This window comes from Dreissena polymorpha, chromosome 3 (genome assembly GCF_020536995.1).
Source record: "Dreissena polymorpha isolate Duluth1 chromosome 3, UMN_Dpol_1.0, whole genome shotgun sequence".
Lineage (NCBI taxonomy): Eukaryota > Metazoa > Mollusca > Bivalvia > Myida > Dreissenidae > Dreissena > Dreissena polymorpha.
Window position 1 is genome coordinate 147,334,912 of NC_068357.1, and position 25,113 is coordinate 147,360,024.

At 33.1% G+C, this 25,113-nt stretch overlaps 2 protein-coding genes and 1 long non-coding RNA gene across 8 annotated transcripts in view; 2 read left to right on the forward strand and 1 right to left on the reverse strand.

Annotated features, from left to right (window-relative positions):
• LOC127871892 (ATP-binding cassette sub-family G member 5-like) overlaps positions 1-8,269 on the forward strand; it is a 48,347-nt gene extending 40,078 nt beyond the window's left edge. For 5 of the 6 annotated variants that reach the window (XM_052415165.1, XM_052415164.1, XM_052415163.1 and 2 more), the window contains exons 9-13: positions 799-998; positions 2,269-2,407; positions 3,301-3,486; positions 4,550-4,671; positions 6,984-8,269. In XM_052415165.1, the coding sequence (XP_052271125.1) occupies positions 799-998; positions 2,269-2,407; positions 3,301-3,486; positions 4,550-4,671; positions 6,984-7,147 (811 nt within the window). In that variant the 3' untranslated portion in view covers positions 7,148-8,269. Of the gene's footprint in view, positions 1-798; positions 999-2,268; positions 2,408-3,300; positions 3,487-4,549; positions 4,672-6,091; positions 6,580-6,983 lie in introns of those variants that run through there. The other variant, XM_052415168.1, reaches the window with a different exon arrangement.
• On the reverse strand, positions 5,028-6,699 carry LOC127871896 (uncharacterized). The gene is made up of 4 exons (XR_008045597.1): positions 6,579-6,699; positions 6,103-6,170; positions 5,718-5,776; positions 5,028-5,459 (listed from the first exon to the last, which is right to left on the reverse strand). It is a non-coding gene; the product is annotated as an uncharacterized LOC127871896 (long non-coding RNA).
• A 7,687-nt stretch (positions 8,270-15,956) lies between the features above and the next one.
• LOC127871597 (uncharacterized) lies at positions 15,957-21,768 on the forward strand. Its single transcript, XM_052414685.1, has 4 exons — positions 15,957-16,067; positions 16,437-16,622; positions 17,157-17,231; positions 20,864-21,768. The coding sequence occupies exons 1-4, from the start codon at positions 16,042-16,044 to the stop codon at positions 21,048-21,050; spliced, it is 474 nt and encodes a 157-aa protein (XP_052270645.1). The 5' UTR covers positions 15,957-16,041; the 3' UTR covers positions 21,051-21,768.
• Positions 21,769-25,113: the final 3,345 nt, after the last annotated feature.

The following is a 25,113-nucleotide window of genomic DNA, read 5'->3' on the forward strand; positions in this document are numbered from 1 at the left end:
TGTTACTGAATGTACACTAAATGTGTTCACCTTGTTACGGTATGTACAATTTTTAAATGTTTACCTTGTTACAGTATGTACACTATTTGAGTTCACCTTGTTTAGGTATGTCCAATATTTATGTTCATTTTTATTATGGTATGTCCACTATTTGTTTTCATCTTGTTACGTTATGTTCGCTTTTTGTGTTCACCTTGTTACTGTATGTTCAATAATTATGTTCACCTTGTTGCAGTATGTCCACTATTTGTGTTCACCTTGTTACGGTAAGTCCACTATTCAGGGCCAATGTTTTTCCTATTCAGTAACCTGACTTACTTAAGCTATCAAGCTGAAATGAACCTCAAATGGTTTGAAGGGAGAAATGTTTTCCTATGACACATGTATTTTTTGTTTGAAATGTATATACCACTGCCAAGTGGTTGATCTAGCTTAGTGGATTTCCTAAACTACCAAGTTAAAATGAACCTTTAAACGAAACAGAAGGAGAAACGTATTCCTAATACACATGTATTGTTTTTAAATTGAATATATCTTAACAAAGTTTTTGAAGTGACTTAGTGATTTATTTGTTTATCTGCTTTAGCAATCTAGAGATCCCTGGCCTAATTACTACTGTGGGAGACTTCTATAGATAGCTCTGACAGAGAGTATCTAAAAAACGCACATTCTTTTAAAGCATCGTATATTCAAATACATTTTGAATGAATTGCAGCTCCATTAGAAACTCAAAAGATACAGTTTTAAGTAAAAATTAATATGCTCTCATATTAAATTGTCTGTTCTCATTCTTTCCAGGCGGATGACCTTGAACGTATTCCGGGACCGGACGAGCTACGTGTCACGCATGTTCCTACTCTCAGGGTTTGTGCCGTTCATCTGCATCTTTCTGGGCCACCTGGGCACCAACCAGACAAGCGTCCAGGACCGCATCGGGCTCTTGTACCAGAGCTCGCAGGTGCCGGCCATGGCAGCTGTGCTCAACGCTATTGCGCTATGTAAGTGAGACACTGTGGTGACTTGTTGTGGTAGGAACAGACATGAGATTGGTACTTATAAGCATTTACAAAATCATATCTGGGTTTCTATGTTGTATTACTACGACATTGTCGTTTTAGCTTACAGGTAAATTTATACCTTGTTTCTGTAAGTGTCAATCTGACTCAATCCAAGACGGCCAGGTTATGCCTATTAATAAGGCATGTAGCAGTCTAAACTAATTAAGTTTAAAGTCTGAGACACATAATCAGGAAAATTAAACATGGCGATGTAATGTTGATTCCGTTACCCAATTATTCAAGTACACAAACATAGTAAGGGCATAAAATGTCCTAAAAGTTACTAGATTTGCCATAAAAAGAATAATCAATAGCATTAAAGGAAGCCAAAATGTGTTTGTTTTCAGGATAATAAAGGGAGCTGTTTTTTTGTTTTTTTTTAAAGATTTATCACTTAAATGAGGAAAATGAATCACTGAATTAGACCAAAATTTTCATGATCATTAACTGCCAATTCATATTTCTTCAAATGCAAAAAGTATTGCAAATAGCATAAGACATTTAAGATACGTTGTTGTTGTTGTTTGGTTTCAATGTGACGACCTATTCATAACAAGTAAAAGGGTACAACAGCACACATTGAAATACCAAAGGGACAACCTTTCCAGTGATGATGTAATGCACAAATAAAAATATAAATATGGACCTTGTTCTGAGAAAATAGGGCTTTATGCATGTGCGTGAAGAGTCTTGTCAGATTAGCCTGTGCAGTCCGCATACGCGGCTAATTTTCGATGACATTTTCCGCCTTAAGTGGGTTATCGCTAAAAAGCAACCTCCTTTTGAAAAACAATTCCATAAAAGCAGAAAATGTTGTCTCAGGCTAATTAAGCACCGTTTAAGTAGAGCAAGACTCATATTGAACTATTAATGGACGACTGTTGCAGTGATGATATGAGTCTTGTTCTGAGAAAACTGGGCTTAATGCATGTGCATAAAGTGTCGTCCCAGATTAGCCTGTACAGTCCGCACAGGCTAATCTGGGACGACACTTTCCGCTTTTATGATATTTTCTGTTTAAAGAAAGTATCTTCTTAGCAAACATCTAGTTAAGGCGAAAAGTGTCGTCCCTGATTAGCATGTGTAGACTGCACAGGCTAATCTGGGACGACACTTTAGGCACATACATAAAGCCCAGTTTTCTCAGAACACGACTCATATAACTTTTAAATAACATACAAATACAATCCATATATTTTCTTGTGTGTAGTTCCGGTGCTGCGGGACCTCTACTACCGCGAATGTCGGGACGGCCTGTACTCAGCTACCACGTTCCTTCTCGCCTATCTACTACACATCCTGCCTTTCACCATGTTTAGTTCCGCCACATTCTCCAGCATTGTCTACTGGTACGTCGTATATGGGCCGCACTGTGGGAAAAAGGAGTTTAATGCATGTGCGTAAAGTGTCATCCCAGATTAGCCTGTGCAGTCCGCACAGGCTTATCAGGGACGACACCTTCCGCTTTCATCGTATTTTCCGTTTACAGGAAGACATCCCAACGCAAATCCAGTTTAGGCGAAAAGGTACGTCCCTGATTAGCCTGTGGGAAATGCACAGGCTAATCTGGGACAACACTTTACGCACATGCCTTGAACCCCCTTTTCACAGAGCGAGGCTCCTATAGAGAACTCACGGTGGATAAATTACATGGTTTTCAAGTTATCGTGGTTTGTCATTAAACCGACATTAAAGGTTCGAAAGACGGCGCCGTTGTTGGCTCACGTGTTTAAAAAACCCGGACATTAGTATATAATTGTTTTATGGTCGATTAACGAATTATCGGATATTCTTTATGTTCACAATCTTTTTTTACATTTACACTCAGGAAAATATCGTTTAATCTGCGCCAAAGAACGGTACTTCTTTTGTGTTGAAGGAAATGAACCCTTAGCGCGGACTTCTAAGAAGATGAGTATCTTATACATTTGCTGCCCCCAGCATTGGTTTTATGCCCCCGTTAAAGTGGCATGTAGCAGTCGCAATGTCTGTCTAGTCCGTCTATTCGTCAGTCCAGCATGCGTTTCTGGAGTTGTTTTTTTCATTCCTAAATGTTTACAGATATTTTCCTGGCAATTGATTTATCAATTTTCTCTTTTAAAAAACAAATCTGCTGTGCGGAGGGTGCAGTAGGGTTTCATTTAGTTTCACAAACACAGCTCTTCTTTAATTTAGTTGTTTGGGGATGGTTAAACAACTAATTTTCCTTATTATTAAAGGCATAACATTCCACCATTTCCAGGGTGACGGGTCTGCAGCCTCAGACTGCGAACTTCCTGATCTACACGGCGATCATCCTGTTCCTGCACCTGTTCGGCGAGACCATGAGCGTGCTGCTGATGGGCGCCTTCATGAACCCCAACCTGGTCATCAGCAACGCCGGCATCATTCTGTCGGCGTCGGGACTCATGGCCTCTGGCTTCCTCAGGTACTAGTACATAGCTGTTTTAGTGTAGTAATGTATCAATAAATAACCAATAACTTGCCGACCTTTTTATGCGATGTTTTTTTACATTCGATCTTACGGCATTTTCGAGAGTGTTTGTTTTCTGGATACAACATGTACTTGGATGTATTCTTAGTGTGCAAACTGACCCTAGTAATATTGTTATAAAAATGTTTTTAAACCCGCAGTATGTCCGTCCGTCAGTCCAGTTGGGCATCCGTTTCCGGAGTTTCTCTCCTGAGCTTATTTGATATTTATGTGATTGTTTGTGTGTACCTTACAGATCAAGTTTGATTTTCGTTCCGGTCCATTTCCAGATTTTTTTCCTTAATGCCTTCAGATACTTACCTTGTTTTTGGTTACCTACATGACTTTAAGATCGAGTTCGTTTCGTTCCGGCCCATTGAATTTTGACAAATTTACGGATCTTGGACTAAACAATTTTCTTTAAAATAGCGGCCCTGCAGTAGCGCATATTGTGTTTCACATACACAGCTCTTGTTTGGATATGTTTTGGTACCGTTGGAAGTCTCGTAAATATATATTTTTAAAGCATGCCTTTTCGGTCAACATATGTATGCTCTGGGGGGGGGGGGGGGGGGGGGGGGTAACATGTTTTCTCTATTTGTTGACAGCGAACAATCACATAGAAAACTGCACAGCCCAAATATTGTGTATTTTTACGTTACATCGTATAGTTGTCATCTACCAAGTTTGTTCAAATCAACACTTTGCTCGCATCAACACTTGAATAAAACAATATTTATCATCCCTTTGTTGTGGTCTTCTTGCATGAACACTTGTATGAAACTGTTAAGTCGTCTGCTCGTATTAAATCATTTGATCGAATTTACATTTCTTTCATGAAATTTCACATTCCCAGTTTTGTCTTCTGCATCAACTGTTTTGTCAAGCAATATTTAACATCAGCTGGAATTGCATTTATATTTGAATCATGAAAAATTCACGTCCCCGGTTTTGTCTTTCGCTCACATCAACATTTTTATCAAGCAATATTCAAAATCCCTGTTTCGTCTGCTCCCAGGAACGTGGAGAAAATGATACCAATCTTCCAGTGGGCGGCCTGGGGAAACATCTACAAGTACGCCGGGGAAATACTGGCCGCCAACGAGTTCCACGATCTGCAACTCACCTGCGGCAGAAACGGTACTGTGCCACGCGAGATGGCGCTCCAGACGGCCTATTCTTATACACTTTAGCGCTTTTATATATAACATAGACCTGTTTTGAAAGCCAACATTTTAGCGCTTTTAGATATAATATAGCGCTTTTTGAAAGCAAACTTGTCATGCTAATACTTGCGCATGCGCATTATTATCATCATTTAGCCCGTTCGGATGTCAACGGTCCTGAAATTGCTTCGTTGAGTTGAACATTTATATCTGAATTTCATTCTAGAGATTGAATTTAAAATCAGCTCATACAAATACCGTCGGAAAATGATATAGAAGTTACAAACATAAAAACATTTATGATGGAATTAAGAAAAACAAAACACGATCATCGTTGTTCATATAAGGCATATTAACAATTTATCAGCCCAATCATCTCCTCTAGCTGAACACAACTCTGTTATAGTTTTTTGAAACTTTAATGTCCTTACTGGAAAAACATCCAAACCGCGTTTTCTGTCATTGTATTTAGCAGAATGACCACAAAATATACAATGTTCTTGAAAATTCAATACATCAGCTTTAGACCTCACAAATCTGGTGTTTGGACTAAGGTTTTCTTTTGTATCGCGAACAATAACATTAGCATTTGTGTACGTCTTTTGACATGCAATGTGAACAAAATTTCCTGGAACAGCCTGAACATTATCCTGTCTCTTCAAGCTAGCATCATTTATTCCACTGCATCCTTTTACTGTAAGTTTAGAGCCTTGGTTGTCTTCAACTGCATGGTGACATATACAGCAAATCATGATATCCATTCTGTAATATAAAGAGGAGACAACTGTTCGGTTTATGTTACACACTTACTGAATTATTTTTTTCATTACTGCATTTATTTTTAATAATATATAAACTTTGAACCTGTACACTTGTATAACACCATATTTATAAGTATAATGTTGGTCTGATTCTAGTTTCAAAATAGGGCATGCGTGGTAAGAAGTTATAGTAGATTTCTTCATATTGTTGAACGATAAATTATATTAATTTCATTATTTTTGACACAATAATACTCACATGTCAGGATTTCTACCATTATCCGCAAGACATCAGGTAAATCACTTCCATGTTATTGTCTGAAATACATAATACAAAAAATAGAAATGTTTGTTATGGGAGCAATTTTGTTAGAAAGCAAATTGCTTGTTATCATGTCTGGTAATGGTCACCGTAAACATGAGTGAATCTGGCTGATGCAAGTATTCATGAAGCTTCCAACATGAAAGCCCAAAGAAGGATGACAACAGAAGACCAATAACTTTAATTAACATGAGCTTTAACAATGATCCATTAATGACAATTTCATGTATGTATTTTAGATTGCATAGATAACTAGATTGGAAAAAATATATTGGATTCACTAATTTTCTGTCATTTATTTCAAAACCCAGGAAATACTTACAAAAACAGACTGGTCACCAAATGCTTTGTCAATTGTCTGAACATCTGTCACACACCTGCTGGATTCAACTGAAATATAAAGGAAAGGAAAAAAATAAGTATTTTATGTTGTATTGGTAGCTATAGACTTTTTAAGTAATAAGCAAATGAGTAGAGTCAAAATTGAAATTTTGACAATTGAAATTTTGACACAAAAGCGCTTCCGTACTTGAGTTTTTATGCAGTAGCTGCATTCCCGCGGACAACGTTTCAACCCGAAAATGTGTGTTTAGTGGTGATTATGATTGATTTGTTTATAAATGTAACTTATATCTTGTGCGTTTGAAAGAAGAATGCCATTCAAAGCGAGAAAATATTACTAAATAATGTTGTTCAATCTTAAACCGCGAAAACATGTAACATTTGTATTTTTGCACTTTAAATGGCTTAACATACTTGTCGCACAAGAGATATGACCTTTAAATGACAAAAACTCACCCGTAAAGATGTTTTTTCTAAACAAATCAAGCACGAATCCCATTTAAATCACCAACGACCTTCATCGACGCTGTTGTCATCGTTTACAACCACCGAAAAATCCTCCGAGTTGAAGAGTAGCTTAAGTACGGTGGGGTATTTGTGACGATTCTTTAATTTATATAATAGGAAAAATAAACTCGATTATTTTCATATTTCCCCTTCTTCGATTTTTCTAGATTTTTCATATTTGTTTAATAACTATATAAGAGCAATAAAAAATGTAAAACAATTTCTGTTGCAATTTTTTTAAGGTCAAACTGTAAAATGACTGGACTAATTCTTTGGCAAACTGATCTGTCAATGTTTTAGCGGACGCCTAAAGTGTACGCCATTCAAAACCCTCGTTGTGCTGATATTTTTCAGGAACGTTTTGTCTGCCCAATGGAGACAGTTACTTGAAGCTTGTATATCCGGACGCCGTGGAAAACATGACAAGAAACTTCTGGGCCGTGACTGGATTCACTTCCGCTACGTTCTTCTGCGCCATCGTCGTTTTCAAAATACGAGGAATACCAAACCTTAGCTGAAAGATCGGGCCTGCAGGGAATGTTCGGGCTTAGTCGAACATGCCCGTCATTTCCCGTATGCGCGTATTTTAGAAGTGCAATATTACCATTCTTAACAGTAAACATGACAAATTATATATTTTTTTGTTCTGACTTTTACGTAGATAAATAACTACATAGATTTAAGTGGAACTAAAGTTTGTTAATATAATTTTAATTATGATGAGAAATAAATTATGTGATAGAAAAACAAGGACTGTATGTCAACGGTTTGAGCAATTTACATTAACGATGGATCTAAATAATAAAGTGTTCCTATTTCAAACCTATTTAACACTTACAAAACTATTTACACGTTTGCTGTCCATTTTTATGACGTCACCATTGAGCCATGATGACGTTATTTACCCTGTTGTAATGACGCTCTGGATAAACCCCAATGTCCGTGAGCCGAGGAAACAACAAGGCTTCTGTTAAAAGTGATTGTTGTCAATGTGTTTGTTTTTTTTCGTTTTAGTGTTTTGGAATTTGAACGCTATTTTATTTAAATGTATCTATGTACAGTTGTATTCGTTCATTTCATGAAAATTCATAATCTAATATTGTCCAAGCTTGCATTGTAATATTCTATGCTCGGCTCGCAACTGACAATCTGTATTTTTTAATGGTACAAAAGCAGAATATATTTTAAGAAAGTACATCTTTGATGTCATAAAGAGAATATGTCATGAGTATTCACAATTTATTTTCCGAAACGTCTGCATTATAAAAAAATTAAAGGTAAACTTCATTTAGCAGGTGTCTAATCATAATTATTTGAAGATTGCTTTTTGTTTTATAACATATTAAAGAAAGGTAAATAGCATTCAAATGTGTGATTCTAATTGTTATTAACACCCGGTCATTTGTATTGTAATATTTTCCCATGCATGCATGATTTTTATTTAAATATATCTAGTCAAGATTTCATCTATTGCGTTTTCATGTTTGATCAATTATTTTTTTGATTTCATTTCTTAAAGATACATGTATGCTAGTCGGAGGTTATCAGTAGTTCACAATGGCACATGAGTGTTCAATATAATTTGTTTACTTTGAACTGTTAGTAGTACATGTAATTGGAATCAATAAATATTTAATTAATCTCTCCTGTCTATATAAAATGTTAAAACTTGATGTTTGGTCAACATTGCTTTCATCTGCCGTAGTATTAGCCTTCAATGTGTGGAAAACAATAATTTCATCTGCCGTACTATTAGCCTTCGATGTGTGGAAAACAATAATTTCATCTGCCGTACTATTAGCCTTCGATGTGTGGAAAACAATAATTTCATCTGCTGTACTATTAGCCTTCGATGTGTGGAAAACAATGATTTCATCTGCCGTACTGTTAGCCTTTGAGTGTTTTTAAGTTAAATTTAAACACTGCATGGTACCGAATAGCTTGTTTAAAAGCTTAGTTATCGTGTTGTTTTCGTGCATACCGGTAGTGCCTTTCATAGTTTATGTGAATAATTCAAGTTCAGAAACATCATCCGGAACAAAAGTATATTATGCACAATTGACAATATTGTATTTAAAGCAGTAACCGATTGACGGGCTTTCACATTTTGTTGACCCATTGAGACAGTAGACTTCGTGATTTTTTTACGGAGATTTCTTGTAAATATGTGTGAATGTCTAGTGAGCTTTATATGGTGTTTTTTTCCGGATATTTACATGGTAAGGCGTCCTTAAAAATCCAAAAGCGATCGGCCAATACATGACCGTTAATTACACACGTTATTTTTTTAAATTTTACTTAATATGTTGATTAACATCTGCCTGCCTGCCCGTCCGCCTGCCCGCCCGCGTGCCCGAAAACTTTAACATTGGCCATAACTTTTGCAATATTGAAGATAGCAAATTGATATTTGGCATACATGTGTATCTCATGGAGCTGCACATTTTGAGTGGTGAAAGGTCATGGTCAATGTCATCCTTCAAGGTCAAAGGTCAAAAAACATATCCAAGGGAAGTAACAAGCTTTAAAGTGAGATAATTTCTAATATCATTTGGCAGGTACAGATCATTTTATCAAGGGAAGAAATATTGTTTAAAGGGATATAATTAAAAAAAAAAATCAAAACGGCGCAGTAGGGGCATTGTGTTTCTGACAAACACATCTCTTGTTTTTATATTTGATTTCTTTTCGTGTATTTATAATAAACAGTAATACTCGGTATTTTTAGCAGATAACATTTTCCCATTTCATGCATTGAAATTATAACGATATAAAGGAAGAGAATACATTTCAATGAAATAACCATTGTAATAGTCAATGACGGAAAACAGACTAGAACAAATACGTATCCTTCTGAGGCACGACTAAATGGAACCATATATGTTTTCAACTGGATACCGTCTTAATAATCATTAGAACAATAGAAACAAATAGAAATTTCAGCGCCAAGCAATTTCTAGAAAAGCAATTATTATTGTTCTAAAAAACAATTATATATATATGAAAAATATTTTGCCTTGTTTCTATAGGCGAAACTTTGTCAATTTAAGAATGTGTAACAATTGTTTACCAATAGAAAAACTAAGGCAAATATTGACTGCAATTAACGAAAATGTAGTCTTTGCAATTTAAATGACATTGGTGATGATTAGTATTACCTTTTCAAATGCACATCTTTTAATGGGCCAAGTAACACATATGGACATAAGAAACATCGAACGACCGTAAACTGTTTAACATTGACCTACTTATGAATGAGAAGGAATGAAACTGTTATTTTCAGTCTTGAAAAATGTGTTACTTTTTTAAATTGTAAAAATAGCCCATTGGCTAACCCTTGAATCAATATGAAATTAATGCAAGTAAATGTATGATAAGGAGACCTCTAAATATTTAACATCGGTCGTGTAGTCGTGTATCATGGGCATGAAATAAGGTCGGTAATTAAACGCAACATAACCTTCGCGTAACTGCAAATCACTACTTGTAATCGATGCGATAAAACCTTCGAATTCCGCAATTTTTATCCGCATTAGTAGGCGGGACTATCTAAAAATCGCTTCATATAAACCCGGATAGAATAAAAAAAATACAATATGAAGTGTGGAATAGGAGAGGTTGCTCAATGATTGCTACAGTAGTCAGGCGTGGACAAGCGACTCGGTACACAAGAGGAGTGTTTTGTTTAAGAAATATCTTTACAGTAACACTTTTTAAAAAGGTAAGACGTCTTTTATGAGTTATCAGGAAGTTAATGAGTTATCAGGAAATTTTCATTACGTGTATGATTAAATAATGCTCGGATTTTAATAAAACACTTTTTAGATCGTATTCCTGTATTATACTATATTATTTTAATTTTATTTTTATTATTTTATTATTCGCTTAGGCCACGACTTTTATATTTATTGGTTTACAAAACCGCCGACCCTTATTTGTTTAAATGGTAAAAAAATAAAATCGGAAAATCGTCTTTTTTATATATATATTTTATTCCCGAATGCACTGAAAAAGGAGCGAAACGAGAAAAAAACATACTTGTTTGAGATCGGTTGCGAATAAAATCAAGTAAGTACAATCGACGACTGGTTCACATATATTGGACATCGTGTTCTATTATCAACACGCATATTACGTAAACCAGTCGGATATTGCAAATGGCCGCTGTAAAAGGGGGCTGACAAAAGCCCACACGTGAAAGCAATTAAACACCGACAAATTTAATTATTTTCACAGTGTTGCATTCATTAATCCGAAAAATTTACCCATTGTGTGTATTGTGTTTTCAGGGGTGTGAAATTGAAAGAAGAAAACGTGTATCGACTAACTGTATACATACCACTTTTTAATGTGCATATATATCCGATTATCCAATATAATAACATCAATTAAAACATAAAATGAGGCCATTTATAGACAAGTTAATTTACATTTAGATTGAATGCAAAACAATACAGAGCAACGTTCAATCGCGTCATACACGCATTCATGCAAAAAAACGTGCTTCCCCGGGACCTTTTGAAAACATAATGCGGAAAAGAAAGTGTAATTCTGTTAACAACTAACAATGCGTTTGCATGTAACTAAATTGTCTGAATTACTTATTTAATTTATCTTTGACTGTGACGTTTTCAATTGCATTTTTGCAGACAATATTTTAATGCAAGTCATTTTATGGAGTGATTAAAATTGCCTGATGTTACAAAGCACAGGTACTTTAAAAAACATTTTTGGTCCTTATATATATATATAATAAGAGAATAATAATTATTCTCTTATTATTATATAAGGACCAATTTTTTTTTCAAGTACCAGTGTTACAAAGAGTACTTTTAGGACTCATTTTATTTGAAGATATAGATGTGTTTCTTTGCATAATTTGATTTGTTGTCTATGTGTTAAAGTTTTTAAAGTAATGTTGTCTTTGTTCTGATGTTATTAGTATTATTTTTTTCTATTCAATGAAAATGTTTTGTTTCCTTTGTGTTTTTTTCGACCGCCCAATGGACCATTTTCAAAAACAAAATTGTTAACCAATAAAAAAAAACTAGTCGAGGCCTTACAGTTTCGATTGTAAAAAACGAACAGAAGAAACATACTTTAAACAAGCAAAAATGTATGATACATTCTTGCTGTTTAATTTTCACTGTGAATGCTATTTGCGCATAACCAAATCGAAGATTTCAGTGGTATATCGGTCAAATTAACATTATCACGCAATCTTCCACTATGAATATTATTCATTTAATGATTTTTTTTATATATAAATATTACATCGACCTGGCAGCCCGCTTGATCGTCAGACGGACTTTTGAGTTATTCACACGTTCAATTAAAGGCTTTTACGCATATGGAATCCACCAGATTTCATCCAATTATGCTGCGATGCTGAATCATAGACCCTCGTTATGTCAAGGTCAAGCTGTGTGGTATTATACACGTATATCTGGCTCACGAATTTTTTAATTTGTTTTTGGTTAAAACTTCATTAATCCTTTAAGCTTTTATATGGTCGGATTTATTACGAAATGCTTGTGCTTTCTGGATAAGAATCAAGTAAGTCAGACTTTTTACGAATTTATAATTTGATGAGTTTCTCTGAAAAACATCAGTGTATTCACATTTCAACGATATTCGGCAAACAAAATTGATCACTATTTCCTCGTGCTCTCTGTATCGGTGAAAACTACTGTGGATTAATATCCTATTGTCCAACTAATCGACAGTTTCGATTGAAGTAGTAAAGCTAGTAAGTTGTCCAAACCACAGGGATCTTAAAAAAAAAATTATATACCATATATATATACAAGGGATGCAACTGTCAAAAATCTCATTTAACACCCTTGTCTGAATAAAGGTCCATATCTCTCAAACGAATGCAATCAACGAAATATGCACACAGAATATCGATAGTCAACACATTTATCTCCTTAAAAACATAACCTATATTGACATGACATCAGTGTAAGTACATAAATAAAGCAATTTTCATAAAAAATTGACGAATTTTCTTACTGCGACACAGGTCTGCACACAGCGATGAAGACGTTTTTCACAAATTTTTGGCTTTGTTGGCAAACAAAGTATGTTATTTATTAGCACCCGTGTTAATGACACTTTTTATAATGATACATAACAAAACAGTTACACAAATAACTCTTGATTACAACAATAAATGTTGAAAGTATTTTTTTCATTTATGGTAGTGTTGATTTTTCACAGCCATAACGATTCGGCATGCTTCTGATAATGGTTCGTTACCGTTTGTAAAACAAAATTTGATTGGTCAGATGAAAATCGCTTCATGGTTCCCGGTATATTAATACGCTACGATAACTTATGATGCGAGCCTGGTTTAAGTATACGCACACGCCCACAAATTGTCAACAAACATTTGCGGTATGGAAATTTAAAGAACGAAAGCAATCAAATATCGGCAATATTAATTTATTTCTTTAAAGGGATCTTTTCACGCTTTGGTAAATTGACAAAATTGAAAAAAGTTGTTTCAGATTCGTAAGTTTTCGTTTTAGTTATGATATTTGTGAGGAAACAGTAATACTGAACATTAACCATGCTCTAATATAGCCATTATATGCATCTTTTGACGATTTTAAAACCTAAAAATTATAAAGCGTTGCAACGCGAAACGATTGAATAATTTGGAGAGTTCTGTTTTTGTCGTTAAATTTTGAGAAACTACGAAGATTGCTTATATAAGGTATAAAATACGTCAATAATGTGTACTCGGCGGAATAGCTCAGTAGGCTAAAGCGTTTTTACTTCAGGACTCTGGCAGGACTCCAGGGGTCACTGGTTCGAAACCTGCTCCGGGCAATGTTCTTTTCCTTTTTTAAATTTTTTTCTTGATTTTTTACTGGGGCTTTTATGATCCAATGTTTACATTTATCAATATAAAGCATTTAATGAATAAGTTAAAAAAATGCCAAAATCTGTGAAAAGGCCCCTTTAATGTGAGTGCAATGGTAAATGTTTGGGATATTGAAAATGAACTCCCAACAGTTAAAAGCACTAAATTTGGCTTCGAAAGGTCACAATTTGTTTATGTTGGGATCCGCTGGCACCGGAAAATCGTATGTTGTGTCCGAACTCGCAAACCTTTTACACAGCAAAGGCTCCTGTGTTCAGGTGGCATGTTCCACCAGGATTACCAATCTCTTGCACGACGGTTACATTACATTCACCTCTGTGTTGGGCTCAGAACGGACTATTGTTATGAAAGCGTCTCATTCATGTCATGATCATACCAAGCGTCACCATTGAGGCTACAGTATACTAACAATCTCTTGTACGACGGTTACATTGCATTCACTGCATTAAAGAAAACCATCTCATATCATGATATCTTATATCAATCTTAATTCATTATTATAAAATTGATATGGTTTTTTGATGTTAAGAAACCAACATACATACACACGTCGAAGCAATTCCTAACGTCACTCAATAAACATCATGTTCAATTGTTTACATTTGTAAAGTGCGTGGAATGATTCCATCTGCGTAAATGGGCAATAAAATAGTTCCAAAGAGTTGCATTAAAACTCGCAAGTTTTGCACGATTTATCGTACATTTAAAAGTCATATTTCTTAATTTAATGCATGCGATCTTAAATATCCAATCAAATATACATTGAATGCGTTTGTTCGGTTTTAGCTATTTTATAGACAAAATGGCGTGCTGAGCCTTTCGCAGAGTTGTATGTGAGAGCAAGGAACGGCAACTCTGCGTGGAGATTGCGGGATTGCCTGTGCAGTATACGGTAATATTTTGATTATTTAATAAGCTGCTTAGTAAATTATTGTACCATATGTGTACTGTGATGCATAATGTCGCATTAAATGAAATGCTTGTACAATCATGACGGATTGTAAAACTTCTTCATCAAGTCTATATGTATATAATTCTTAAGAAATGTATCCTGCAAATAATAATTTTTTTAAATAGATATTATATGAACTTGAATAAATTGAGACCTTATTTCAATGGACTTGAACAATATACTATTATAGCATTTCCCATTTGTCATTGTGTAACTATGTGTGTTTATATATATATTAGGTAGTGGAAGGCCCTATGGTATAAACACGGTTCACAAGTTCTTCGGTCTGTTAGACGGGCGACATGAGCCTGAAGAAATTGAAAACATTGTACGTTTTAATCCGAAATATCAAACAGTATTTGAAAACTTGACAAAAATAGACTGTGTAATAATAGACGAGTGTTCAATGATTAGCAGGAAGACTTTGGATACCATATACAATGTGTGTAAAATATTAAAAAAAACAATTTACCATTTGTTGGCATTCAAGTTGTTTTATGTGGTGAGTTTTATCAACTTCCACCAGTGGTCAACCTTAAATACGATAACACTGGTGAATACTGTTTCCATTGCAATTTCTTTGATGATGTGTTCAGGCACAAGATAGTTCTTGATCAGAATATGCGAACAAAATCAGGCGAGATATTTCTAACTTCTACAGTTCAGAGTGTGTTTGCAGAAAATTGTAGTGACTTAGTAAGTGCATTTTTGAACTCGTTATCAAGGCCTCTGTCTTTAAGAAGATCAGCACGAAGCACAAAGCTTTTCGCCACCAATGCATTAGTCGATGACTATAACCGAACTGCGATGATGAAACATCCAGGTGATTTATTTGAGTTTTTTGCAAAAGATCAGGGACATGCAAAAGACTTGGATAGAATAGTTGCACCCAAAATGCTGTGGATGAAAAACGGATGTTCTGTGCAGTTAATCCACACATTAAGTGAAAAACTTGTAAATGGTGTAACAGGCATAGTGCAAGCATTAACTGCTGAAAAGGTTGTGGTAGAGTTTTCCTTTGTAAACATCACTAGAGAAATTCCTAAAATTTCATTCACAGGTAATCATTGTTTACTTTTTTTTAACAATCATATGCCATTTTGCTATTATTGTCACATTTTTATACTGTATGAATCCATATGAGTCATTATATTTTCACACAGATCATAAAAATGAAATTATGACATGGATATACACAATGTCACATTATTAAATTTATTTAAGTTAACTTATATTAGGTGTATATTAAAATACACACCATATACCACACCGTGCAGGGTCAGTAAAAAGCTTTTTAAGTCATAATAAAATATAAATGTAAATTACATGTATATTTTATTATGACTTATAAAAGCTTTTTACTAACCCTATACGGTGTGCTATATCATGTTGTATTAATAATTATAAATAATAACTGAAAACATATATTATTTTTTTATTCCTGTTCCATGCCATCAAACATTCCACATAAATGTACTGTTATTTCAGTGTTCAATCCAAGGGATAAGAGAGTTACTGCCGAACGAGAGCAATTCCCATTGAAACCTGCATTTGCTCTGACAATTCACATGTCACAGGGAATGACATTGGAGAAGTATGCAATTCATAATTATATATTTATATGAACATTAAATAAATAAATAAATAAATTTCAATACTAATTTGAAGTTAACATAATTATGTTTATACCGTGTATAATTATTTTTTACATGAAACAATAATTAAACTTAACAAAATAAATATTTATTTCAATGCTATAAAACATTGAAATGGAATTTGTTTTCTGCATTGTATATATTATTGTTTAGGATTTTAACAAAATTAACAATAATAAACATTGTTTTAACATTGGATTCTATTGCACACAATGATTTTTAACAATAATGTGAAACTTTGTACACACATTATAAATATCATTAGTTTGTGAAAACTGTTCAATTTTAATGTTATATGTGTATTTCAGTGTTAAAATCGACTGTCGCTCCATATTTCAACCTGGACAGTTATGCGTGGCAATTTCTAGAGTGAGAAGTGTAGAAGGCTTGCTTTACTTGCTTAAGCCTACAAAAGAAGTAACAGACATCAGGAATGGTGCAGGGTGCGAACCACAAGAAGACCTGTCGTGCTGTAGGAAGACGCAAACATTGAGGTAATATCAAAGGTCATACAATAACCAAAATTTATAAATACATGTATACTATGAATTTTACAATTTGATTCGTTAACATTGCTTAAAAGTAATCAGATGTATTCATACATCTTATTATTTTAAAGCAATGTTAACATATTTAATTGTAAAATTCATAGTACTGTAGATTTGTTGGCACCCAGGGGGTGTCTCTAATTCAATCGGGCTCTTGTGTCGGGATGTGATCATTGCACATTCACAGCTTTAACGTTTCATTGACTTTATTTCGTGCATGTCATTTCAATACTTCTTAATAATAAATGTTGTAAAACTTATCTTTGTTGCTGAGTAGTCGCGTATATTTATATACAATAAAGAAACACTTTACATGATTCCTTACTTTTAAACTATTCAACAGCATGTAATGTGTTGAAATTTTGCACAAATGCTTAATATATATGAAATAATATAACGTTTTATTTTAAACACACATTAATATAACATTTTTTTAATACATTATTTGCATGTAAGCTTATAAATTCGACATTACTTCAGTATGGCGTGTGGTGAGCAACATACACCAATGGATGCATATCATCAACCACCAAATGTACCAACTTATACTGAAAGGTAATTGATATTTTTTAATATGATGGTTAATATGAGCTTCACAAACCCACAAATTATAATTAATATTACTTTTGTTAATGCGTAGATTCATCAGCCTCTTAAGATGATTTTTTTTGGACAACTTGTTCGTCTTTTCTTATTATTACTCGGCATGCTTATGTTGAATAGTGGTGTTGCTGCTTCAGCATTCATTGCAGCATTGGCCTTTTTGGATTTTTTTTGTTCACCCAATAAAATGCTATTAATTGATTTTTTGTATTGGTACGCAGATGGATTTGCATTTGCACCATTGTAAGTTGCACGTTGTTGGCAAAATACATTTTCAATCACATCTGAATTGATCAGGGCTGGTGTTATTGGAATGTTTGTTTTCAAAGCAAAACATTATCAGTTAATTCAAGAAATCCTTGTAAACAGGAATGAATGTGTTCCATACATTGCTTTGTTTTTTAAAGCAAAAACATTATCAGTTAATTCAAGAAATCCTTGTAAACAGGAATGAATGTCTTCCATACATTGCTTAGACATCGTTTCATTTTTTTTAATTTTGGCAATGTCTGTGTCATTTAATATACCGTTTTCCCATTGCACAAACCAAAGATCTACTTCTTTAATTTTTAATAAACGTTTATCACTTTTATTTGAAATAGGCATTTTGTCTATAAAAATTTCCACCATTTTTGAAGTCTGTTGGTTGGAGTAGTTCAATAACACCATTGAGTATTTTTCCCTTTTCACCTAAAGCATTTTTATACAATGTAAAACAATGGCACATTTCGGATGATAAAAGATCTTCAGCAAAAGAATTTCTCATTTTTAATTGATTATCCATATGAAAATGTTCTGATGTAAGTTTTCTATGTAACTGCAATGCATTTTGTTGATCCCAAGCATAATAGTCAGTAAACATTTGCCAGTGGATTTCACGTTTATCTGGTAGGGTTAAAAGTCTTGTACTGCCTTTGGAAAATCCACTTTTTAGTATGTTATTTCTATTTTTTTTCAATACATGTGAAATATCCATAATGAAAACTACAGGAAAATTGTAGCATGGATTTGATGAAAGAAAACTTGTCGGATTGTCACCTAAACATACATGTAAAAATGTTCTATTACACTGGGCTCCATCCATGCATGTATACAATACTTTAAAACCATATGTATACAACAATCTTATGGCTTTCCAGAACAAGCCATATAATTCTGAAGCCTGAATTCCTTTTGTAACAAAGTGAGCAAATGGGAATCTAAAGCCATTTAAACCCAAAAATAATAATTGCAATATATGTGTTCCCATTAATATGTCACAGTTTGCATTTCTAAGTTTATTGCAAATGTCACCTTCCTGTCCTATGTCCGTAAATCCAGTCATTTCAAGTAGTCCCCTGTTATTTTCAAAATGAATGTCTGTCTGTATGCGCATTTCATCGAATATTAACCCCCCTACACAATGTTCTTCATCCATTCCATTTTTCAAGGCTTCTTCATGCATCCATTCAAAACATGCATCGTCAAATCCAGCATCTTGTTTAATGGCATTCTTGTACAAAATAAGTACTGATTTGGATGGTAACAGCTGTATTTTACTTTGTTTAATTAGTTCATATGCCTTTGGACTTCTATTGAATAATTGCAGACATGTAGAAATGAAATCATTTGATCAGCGTCTGCCATTTAGATGTCTACTTATATTTTTTGACTGTTCTACAAGCATTAGTAACATTTCATTTGGTGCTTGCGGAAATATTTTTTTTATGTCTTCAATAGAGACATATCCTGATGAAACTCCACATTCATTAGGGTTAATAGATCTAGATGAAACTCCACATTCATTAGGGTTAATAGATCTAGATGAAACTCCACATTCATTAGGCTTTATAGATTGAGATGAAACTCCACATCCATTACGTTTAATAGATCCAGATGAAACTCCACATTCATTAGGCTTAATAGATCCAGATGAAACTCCACATTCATTAGGCTTTATAGATCCAGATGAAACTCCACATTTATGAGGGTTAATGGATTGACATGAAACCTCACATTCATTAGGATTAATATTTTCCTTTTCTCTAATGGCCTTAACCCTCATTTTTTGGCAAATTCGACATGCTTTTATAACAGTGTTCATCTGTAAAATTTTAGAGCAATTCAATGATCTTATTTGTCTTGAGCATTCAATTTGTTCATGGTATTTCCATTGCTCTACGAAACTGCATTATCCAACAGTCATTGTTTTTTCATATTTTATTCCGTTGCATAAATTAATTTTTTTCACAATATGCATAACATTTTTTATGCTTTCTTCAGTGAACTTAAAACACTTGTCTATATGTATAGAATTTAAATCAATGTCTTTTCCACCTATGGAAACCTTGAATATTGCACATGAACAAAATGTCAATTTTTAAAAAAAACAGCATGTCCATTGAAATAAAATCCACTTTCAATGTTATATACAATTTCATTTTCATCTACCAATGTAGGTTTTAACTCTGGGAAAAAATCCACAGTTGTCTTGAATTGTAAAGTTCTTTCATTCAATTCTGGAAGTTGCTTTAATGAAATTCCGTTATAGATAACCAGAAATTTTCCATTCATTCTTTTTCTGCATCTTTTTATGTTTGGAAATAAATTCAACATATGTTCAAATAAAAGTTGACATTTTACTGATGGATTGAACTGCCCACTTTCAATCTGTTCAAATTTAAAAGTCTCAAAGAGTTTGTTGATTTCCACGCTACTCTCTTCTTCATATTCAAGTCTGTAAATTAACCTTAAAAATAAATAAACATTATTAGACTTTTATACATTTACAAACTATTTTCCTTGCATTAAGTTAAATAATATACATTAAAGTAACATGCATTTTTTTATGTATAAAGTTAATTGAAGCCAATTATTGTTATTATTCCAAATACAACACTATGTATAAGAGACATGTTTTCATGATTAATACATAAATGCTATGTTAATGGTATTGTTCTGTATGTGCACTTTGTTAATTTCCCACTGAAATATAATTACATGAATGTACTACTTTTGGCCGTCTGTCTGTCCTTAGCATTTTTTTGTATGCTCCAAATTTCCTATACCATTTGACATATTGTCATGCATTTTTCCTCAAATGACAATATGCAGAATGATTGATGAAGGTCAATAATGTGCTTCAAGGTCAATTTGTATTCTTTATTGCCATGTTGATTCATAATATATACTGGTCACTTTGAAGTGCATGAAATGTAAAGGACAAGATCAAGGTTGTGGATAAATTTCCACAATAAAAGCCTTTCATTTGGTTTCTTGTTAATATGTATCTTGCACATAAATACAGTACTTTTAATTATATTTGGCTGAAATCTTATGGTTATTGATATGATGTGTACAATTGCATGAGTCATTTGCATCGACTCACATTCAAAGTAGGTTATACAATTGAGCCTTTATTGTCATGTCTGCTCAATATGAATCCTTAGAGTGAATATAAATCACATTATTTTCATTGTGAAGGTCAACGAGATAACCGAATAACATTAATCAGTAATGTCAGGTCAAGGTCATAATTGAGGGTCAATATTTTTATTGCATTATGATTTAAACATGAATTCAATTTATTTATGTATATATTTCAGGGATACTGACAATGAACACAGAAAAACAACAATTACCAGTTATACCGCTCCGGATGATGATGAAGATGATGATGATCAGCTCGATTGTGATTTCAATGAAATTATTAGCGCGTTAGTAAAAAGTGAAGAACAAGCACAGACATATGAACTAAATGACTTTAACATTCAGGATTTAAAGAAAATTTAAAATTTAAACGTCCAGTAACCAACACACAAGTGCAAATTAATGGTATTGTTGACAAAATTGATGATTCAAATTTGATAAGGTTTGTTAAGAAAATTTATTTAAAACTGAATTATATTGAAATGGATTTTACAGTGTCTAATGACAAGAAGTCCATACCAGAGAAATGTTTGGTGCAATTTTACAAACAGTTGCACATTTTTTTAACAGGAACATCATATAAAATGGACTGTTTAATGCTATTTAACACTGAAAAAACATTTGCAAACCAACACATGGCAGTTTGCCATGAAATAGTGGAAAAAATTCGTATTGTATTTCTTGAAAAAAAGGTGGATATGTTGTGTCTTTCAAACAACCGAATGCTTAAGAGAATTGTTACGGATACAGACAAAGCACGAGTCCGTTATGTTGCAGGCTATTGTGTATCAAAATTAAAACATAAGTATGTAAAGTCACTGAAGACACACCAGTTTAAAACCTCACAATCATCCAATTCAATTTACCACAATAAGAACTGGAATAAGAACTGCAAAATTGTGGTCAAAATTCTCAAAACAAAATGCTTCATGGTTATGTATAAAGTGCAAATGAATGTGTATGTTTACAAAGCATGTATATGTATATTTATATACAACACAACACTTTATGATACATGATGCATGTATGAATAAAATTATATTTTGCATTCAAATATCCAATTATGTGTGATCGTAGTCAAATTACCAACTTGTGATTTATTTTATTAACAATTTGATAATTTATTTATGTAATTTCAACGTGCATTGAAATGTTATACATGTAAAACATATCATATATTGATAACAATTTTCATGTTTATGTATAATTGAAAGTTCAATATTGATTGCTACATTGTATATAAGTATTTGTACATGCAAGCTTGTTGAAGTGCAATTAATAATTTAATTGGAATTTTGTTTGCAACTTTATTTATACCTATCACACATACAAAGACATATAGAGTACTATATAACCTATGAGTTTGGTTATAAATTTAACAATAACATGTGCTTGTGCATTATTACAATAAAAAAAATGCTAGTCATTTAATACATTTGATAAAGTGCATCCAATGTGTTTATCTTACAATTGCAATCTGAAGTCAAATGAATTGCATTGTATCAAAATACTATATATATAACATTAATTATACATTATAATGTATAAGTATTAAATTAATATTCATATTTTAATGAAAGCAATTGTAATGAAGTGAGTATGTGTGACCTTCATATATGTCAACAATTATATAAAATGAAGCATAGGAACATAAATTCATGCAAACCATATATAATATATTGCAATAAATTATTTGTTGTGAAAATATATACACACATGCAATTTTTAAAGGACAGTATATAAATGAAATAACAATAATATAACTCAAAGAAGCACAAATAGTTCGCATAAGTTATGCACTAAAAATAAAATACAGGGTCCTTTGGCAAAAATGTATATGTTTATTGTGTAAATATAGGGTATTCTTCTTACCTATGAAAATTTTATTAATAACTCACATGTGCTTTCATTGAATAGTATTATCTTTAATTAAATAATGAGTTGGGTGTTATAAGTTTGAGTTATAATAATACACAATATTATTTACCAATTAACAAGCATTATAAGTTGTTTATGACAGCTTATGAAAACGCTTGATATATTTAACGTCTGTTAATAGATGTACAGCGACAGATAGTTTGACAGCGAATGAGACACGAACAGCTGTTTTTTGTTTACATTTTGTGACTGGTTCCACGCAAATTGCGACACTTACCGTACTACATAATATAATCGGGCACAAAATCGCACAGCCAATCAAATTTCGCGTAACACTTTTCTGTTCTCTGCATATGGCTGCCGAGAAAACTTCACAAACGTGAAGAAAGTTGTTATTATTGTTTTTTTAAACAAAAAAGGCTACACATATAAGACGATCGGCGTATGATATAATGCTTTGAACTTTATTTACGTGAAAAAAACAGGTAAAACTGTGATTAAACGAAATCAAAAGGGTAAAAAATACAAATTTTTAGATAATCTTATGTGCAGACCTGTGTCCAACTTGCCTTTTTACGTTGATTTACTTTAAACTTTTGTATGGTTTTATACCTAAATCATGTCAAATCCATTGAATGTGATGTTTTTTTAAGGGGATAAATGTGTTGACTATCGATATTCTGTGTGCATATTTCGTTGATTGCATCTGTTTGAGAGATATGGACCTTTATTCAGACAAGGATGTTAAATGAGATTTTTGACAGTTGCATCCCTTGTATATATATATGGTATATATATATATATTTTTTTAAAGATCCCTGTGGTCAAAACCTTTATAAAAACAAACAACTACACATATATACCGTTAAAATAGTTATATAGTTAAAACGCATTATTGTTTTTCTCAGCAGGAGATGAGAGAAGAGCCAGACATACGGCATTTACTAATGTTTTCTGTTTGCATATTTTATAAAAATAGGAAAATAATGCCCTAATTTTGCAAAAACTGATCATCTAATATTAAGATAGTTCTTGTGCTGCTTTTCAATGCGTATGTGATTGAACATAACTGCTCCATTGTTTATTTGACTCTTCGTATTACGGACGGAGGCTGCGAAACGCAACAGATCGGCACTCAGCTCGACCTCGACCTAGATTCAGGACGCGTCATGTCGAAACAATCAGATGGTGAGCGAATTTCAATGACGTCATTACAATTTGAGTCTATTATGTCTAAATTTCACACACTTGAAAAAGGTTTGAGTAAATTAGAAAAACTCGACAAACTTGACCAGGTGGAAAGTACGTTAAAATTGCTAGATACACGACTTGTTGCAATGGAAAAGCGTATACTGGACTCAGAAAATAGCATTAAGGAAGTTGAAAACTCAATACAATTCGAGAGTGAAAAATTCGACGAAATTGCTGCAGAACGAAATAATGATGCTCTTAAGCTAAAAACTATTGATAGATCCTTTCATGACATCAGGCAGGAAAATGACGAAATATGGCGCGCTATACTTGACATTAAACAATCAAATGCAGGCTTGAAAGATGACCTTGCTGATATTAAGAGCAGAAGTATGCGAGATAATTTAGTGACTACAAACATTGAATACTGGCCAGACGAAGACTGTGAAAACGTCATATTTAGAGCTCTATATGTACCGCCCGAAAATTCAAAATATTTTAAACAGGAACTGTATGACGAATTTTTGACCGAATATGAAATTATTTGTTGTAACAATAAGTATGTTATAACTATGGGGGATATAAATTCGAGAACGGGAAATCTCGATGATATAACATTTGTCGATGATAACATTTTTTATTTTATTGATGTTAACACGGATAACCTATTTGATTATGATTTAATTAACGAAATCAATACTTACCGTTTTTTAGTTACGCGGAACTCGAAAGATAAATTTATAAATAAAGCCGGCAGAGATATTGTCAATTTTTGTAAGAGTAATGACTGTGTAATTTTGAATGGGCGAGCTTTTGAGGATAAAGGTATAGGTGAATTTACTTGTCATGAAACCTCTGTTATTGATTATGTTATTTCCTCATCATACTCACAAAGACTTTTCAGCTCTTTTAAAATTGACACTTTTAATAAGTTGCTATCTGACATCCACTGCCACCTTATTTTCACTTTAAAGGTGCAAGATATTTGCAACAATGTCAATGTAAACCCCAAAAATGAAAAGATTAAACCATGGAATGATGATAAGGCCAATATGTTTGAATTTAATGTTGATGATGACAATATACGAAGAGTTGTTTCAAAAATGAATGATTGTGAAATACCAGAAAAAAAAGTTTATTAACGAAATATCTAAAGATGTAGAAAATATACTTATACATTCAGCGAAAACAACGTTCGGCACACAAAATCGTACAAATTCTTATCATACGAAACCGAATACACGTAAGCCTTGGTTCAATGACAAGTGCAAAGACGCGCGTAAAAATTATCATAATTGCAAACGAAATTATCATTTCACTAAAAATCAGACAAACAAATCTGATCTAAACAAAGCAA

Excerpts from the sequence above, each read along its gene's own strand:
- LOC127871597 (XM_052414685.1), top strand. The coding sequence starts at position 16,042 with ATGTCACAGGGAATGACATTGGAGAA. Across the intron at positions 16,068-16,436 it reads CAGGGAATGACATTGGAGAA|TGTTAAAATCGACTGTCGCT; the intron begins GTATGCAATTCA and ends TGTGTATTTCAG. Across the intron at positions 17,232-20,863 it reads GTACCAACTTATACTGAAAG|GGATACTGACAATGAACACA; the intron begins GTAATTGATATT and ends TATATATTTCAG.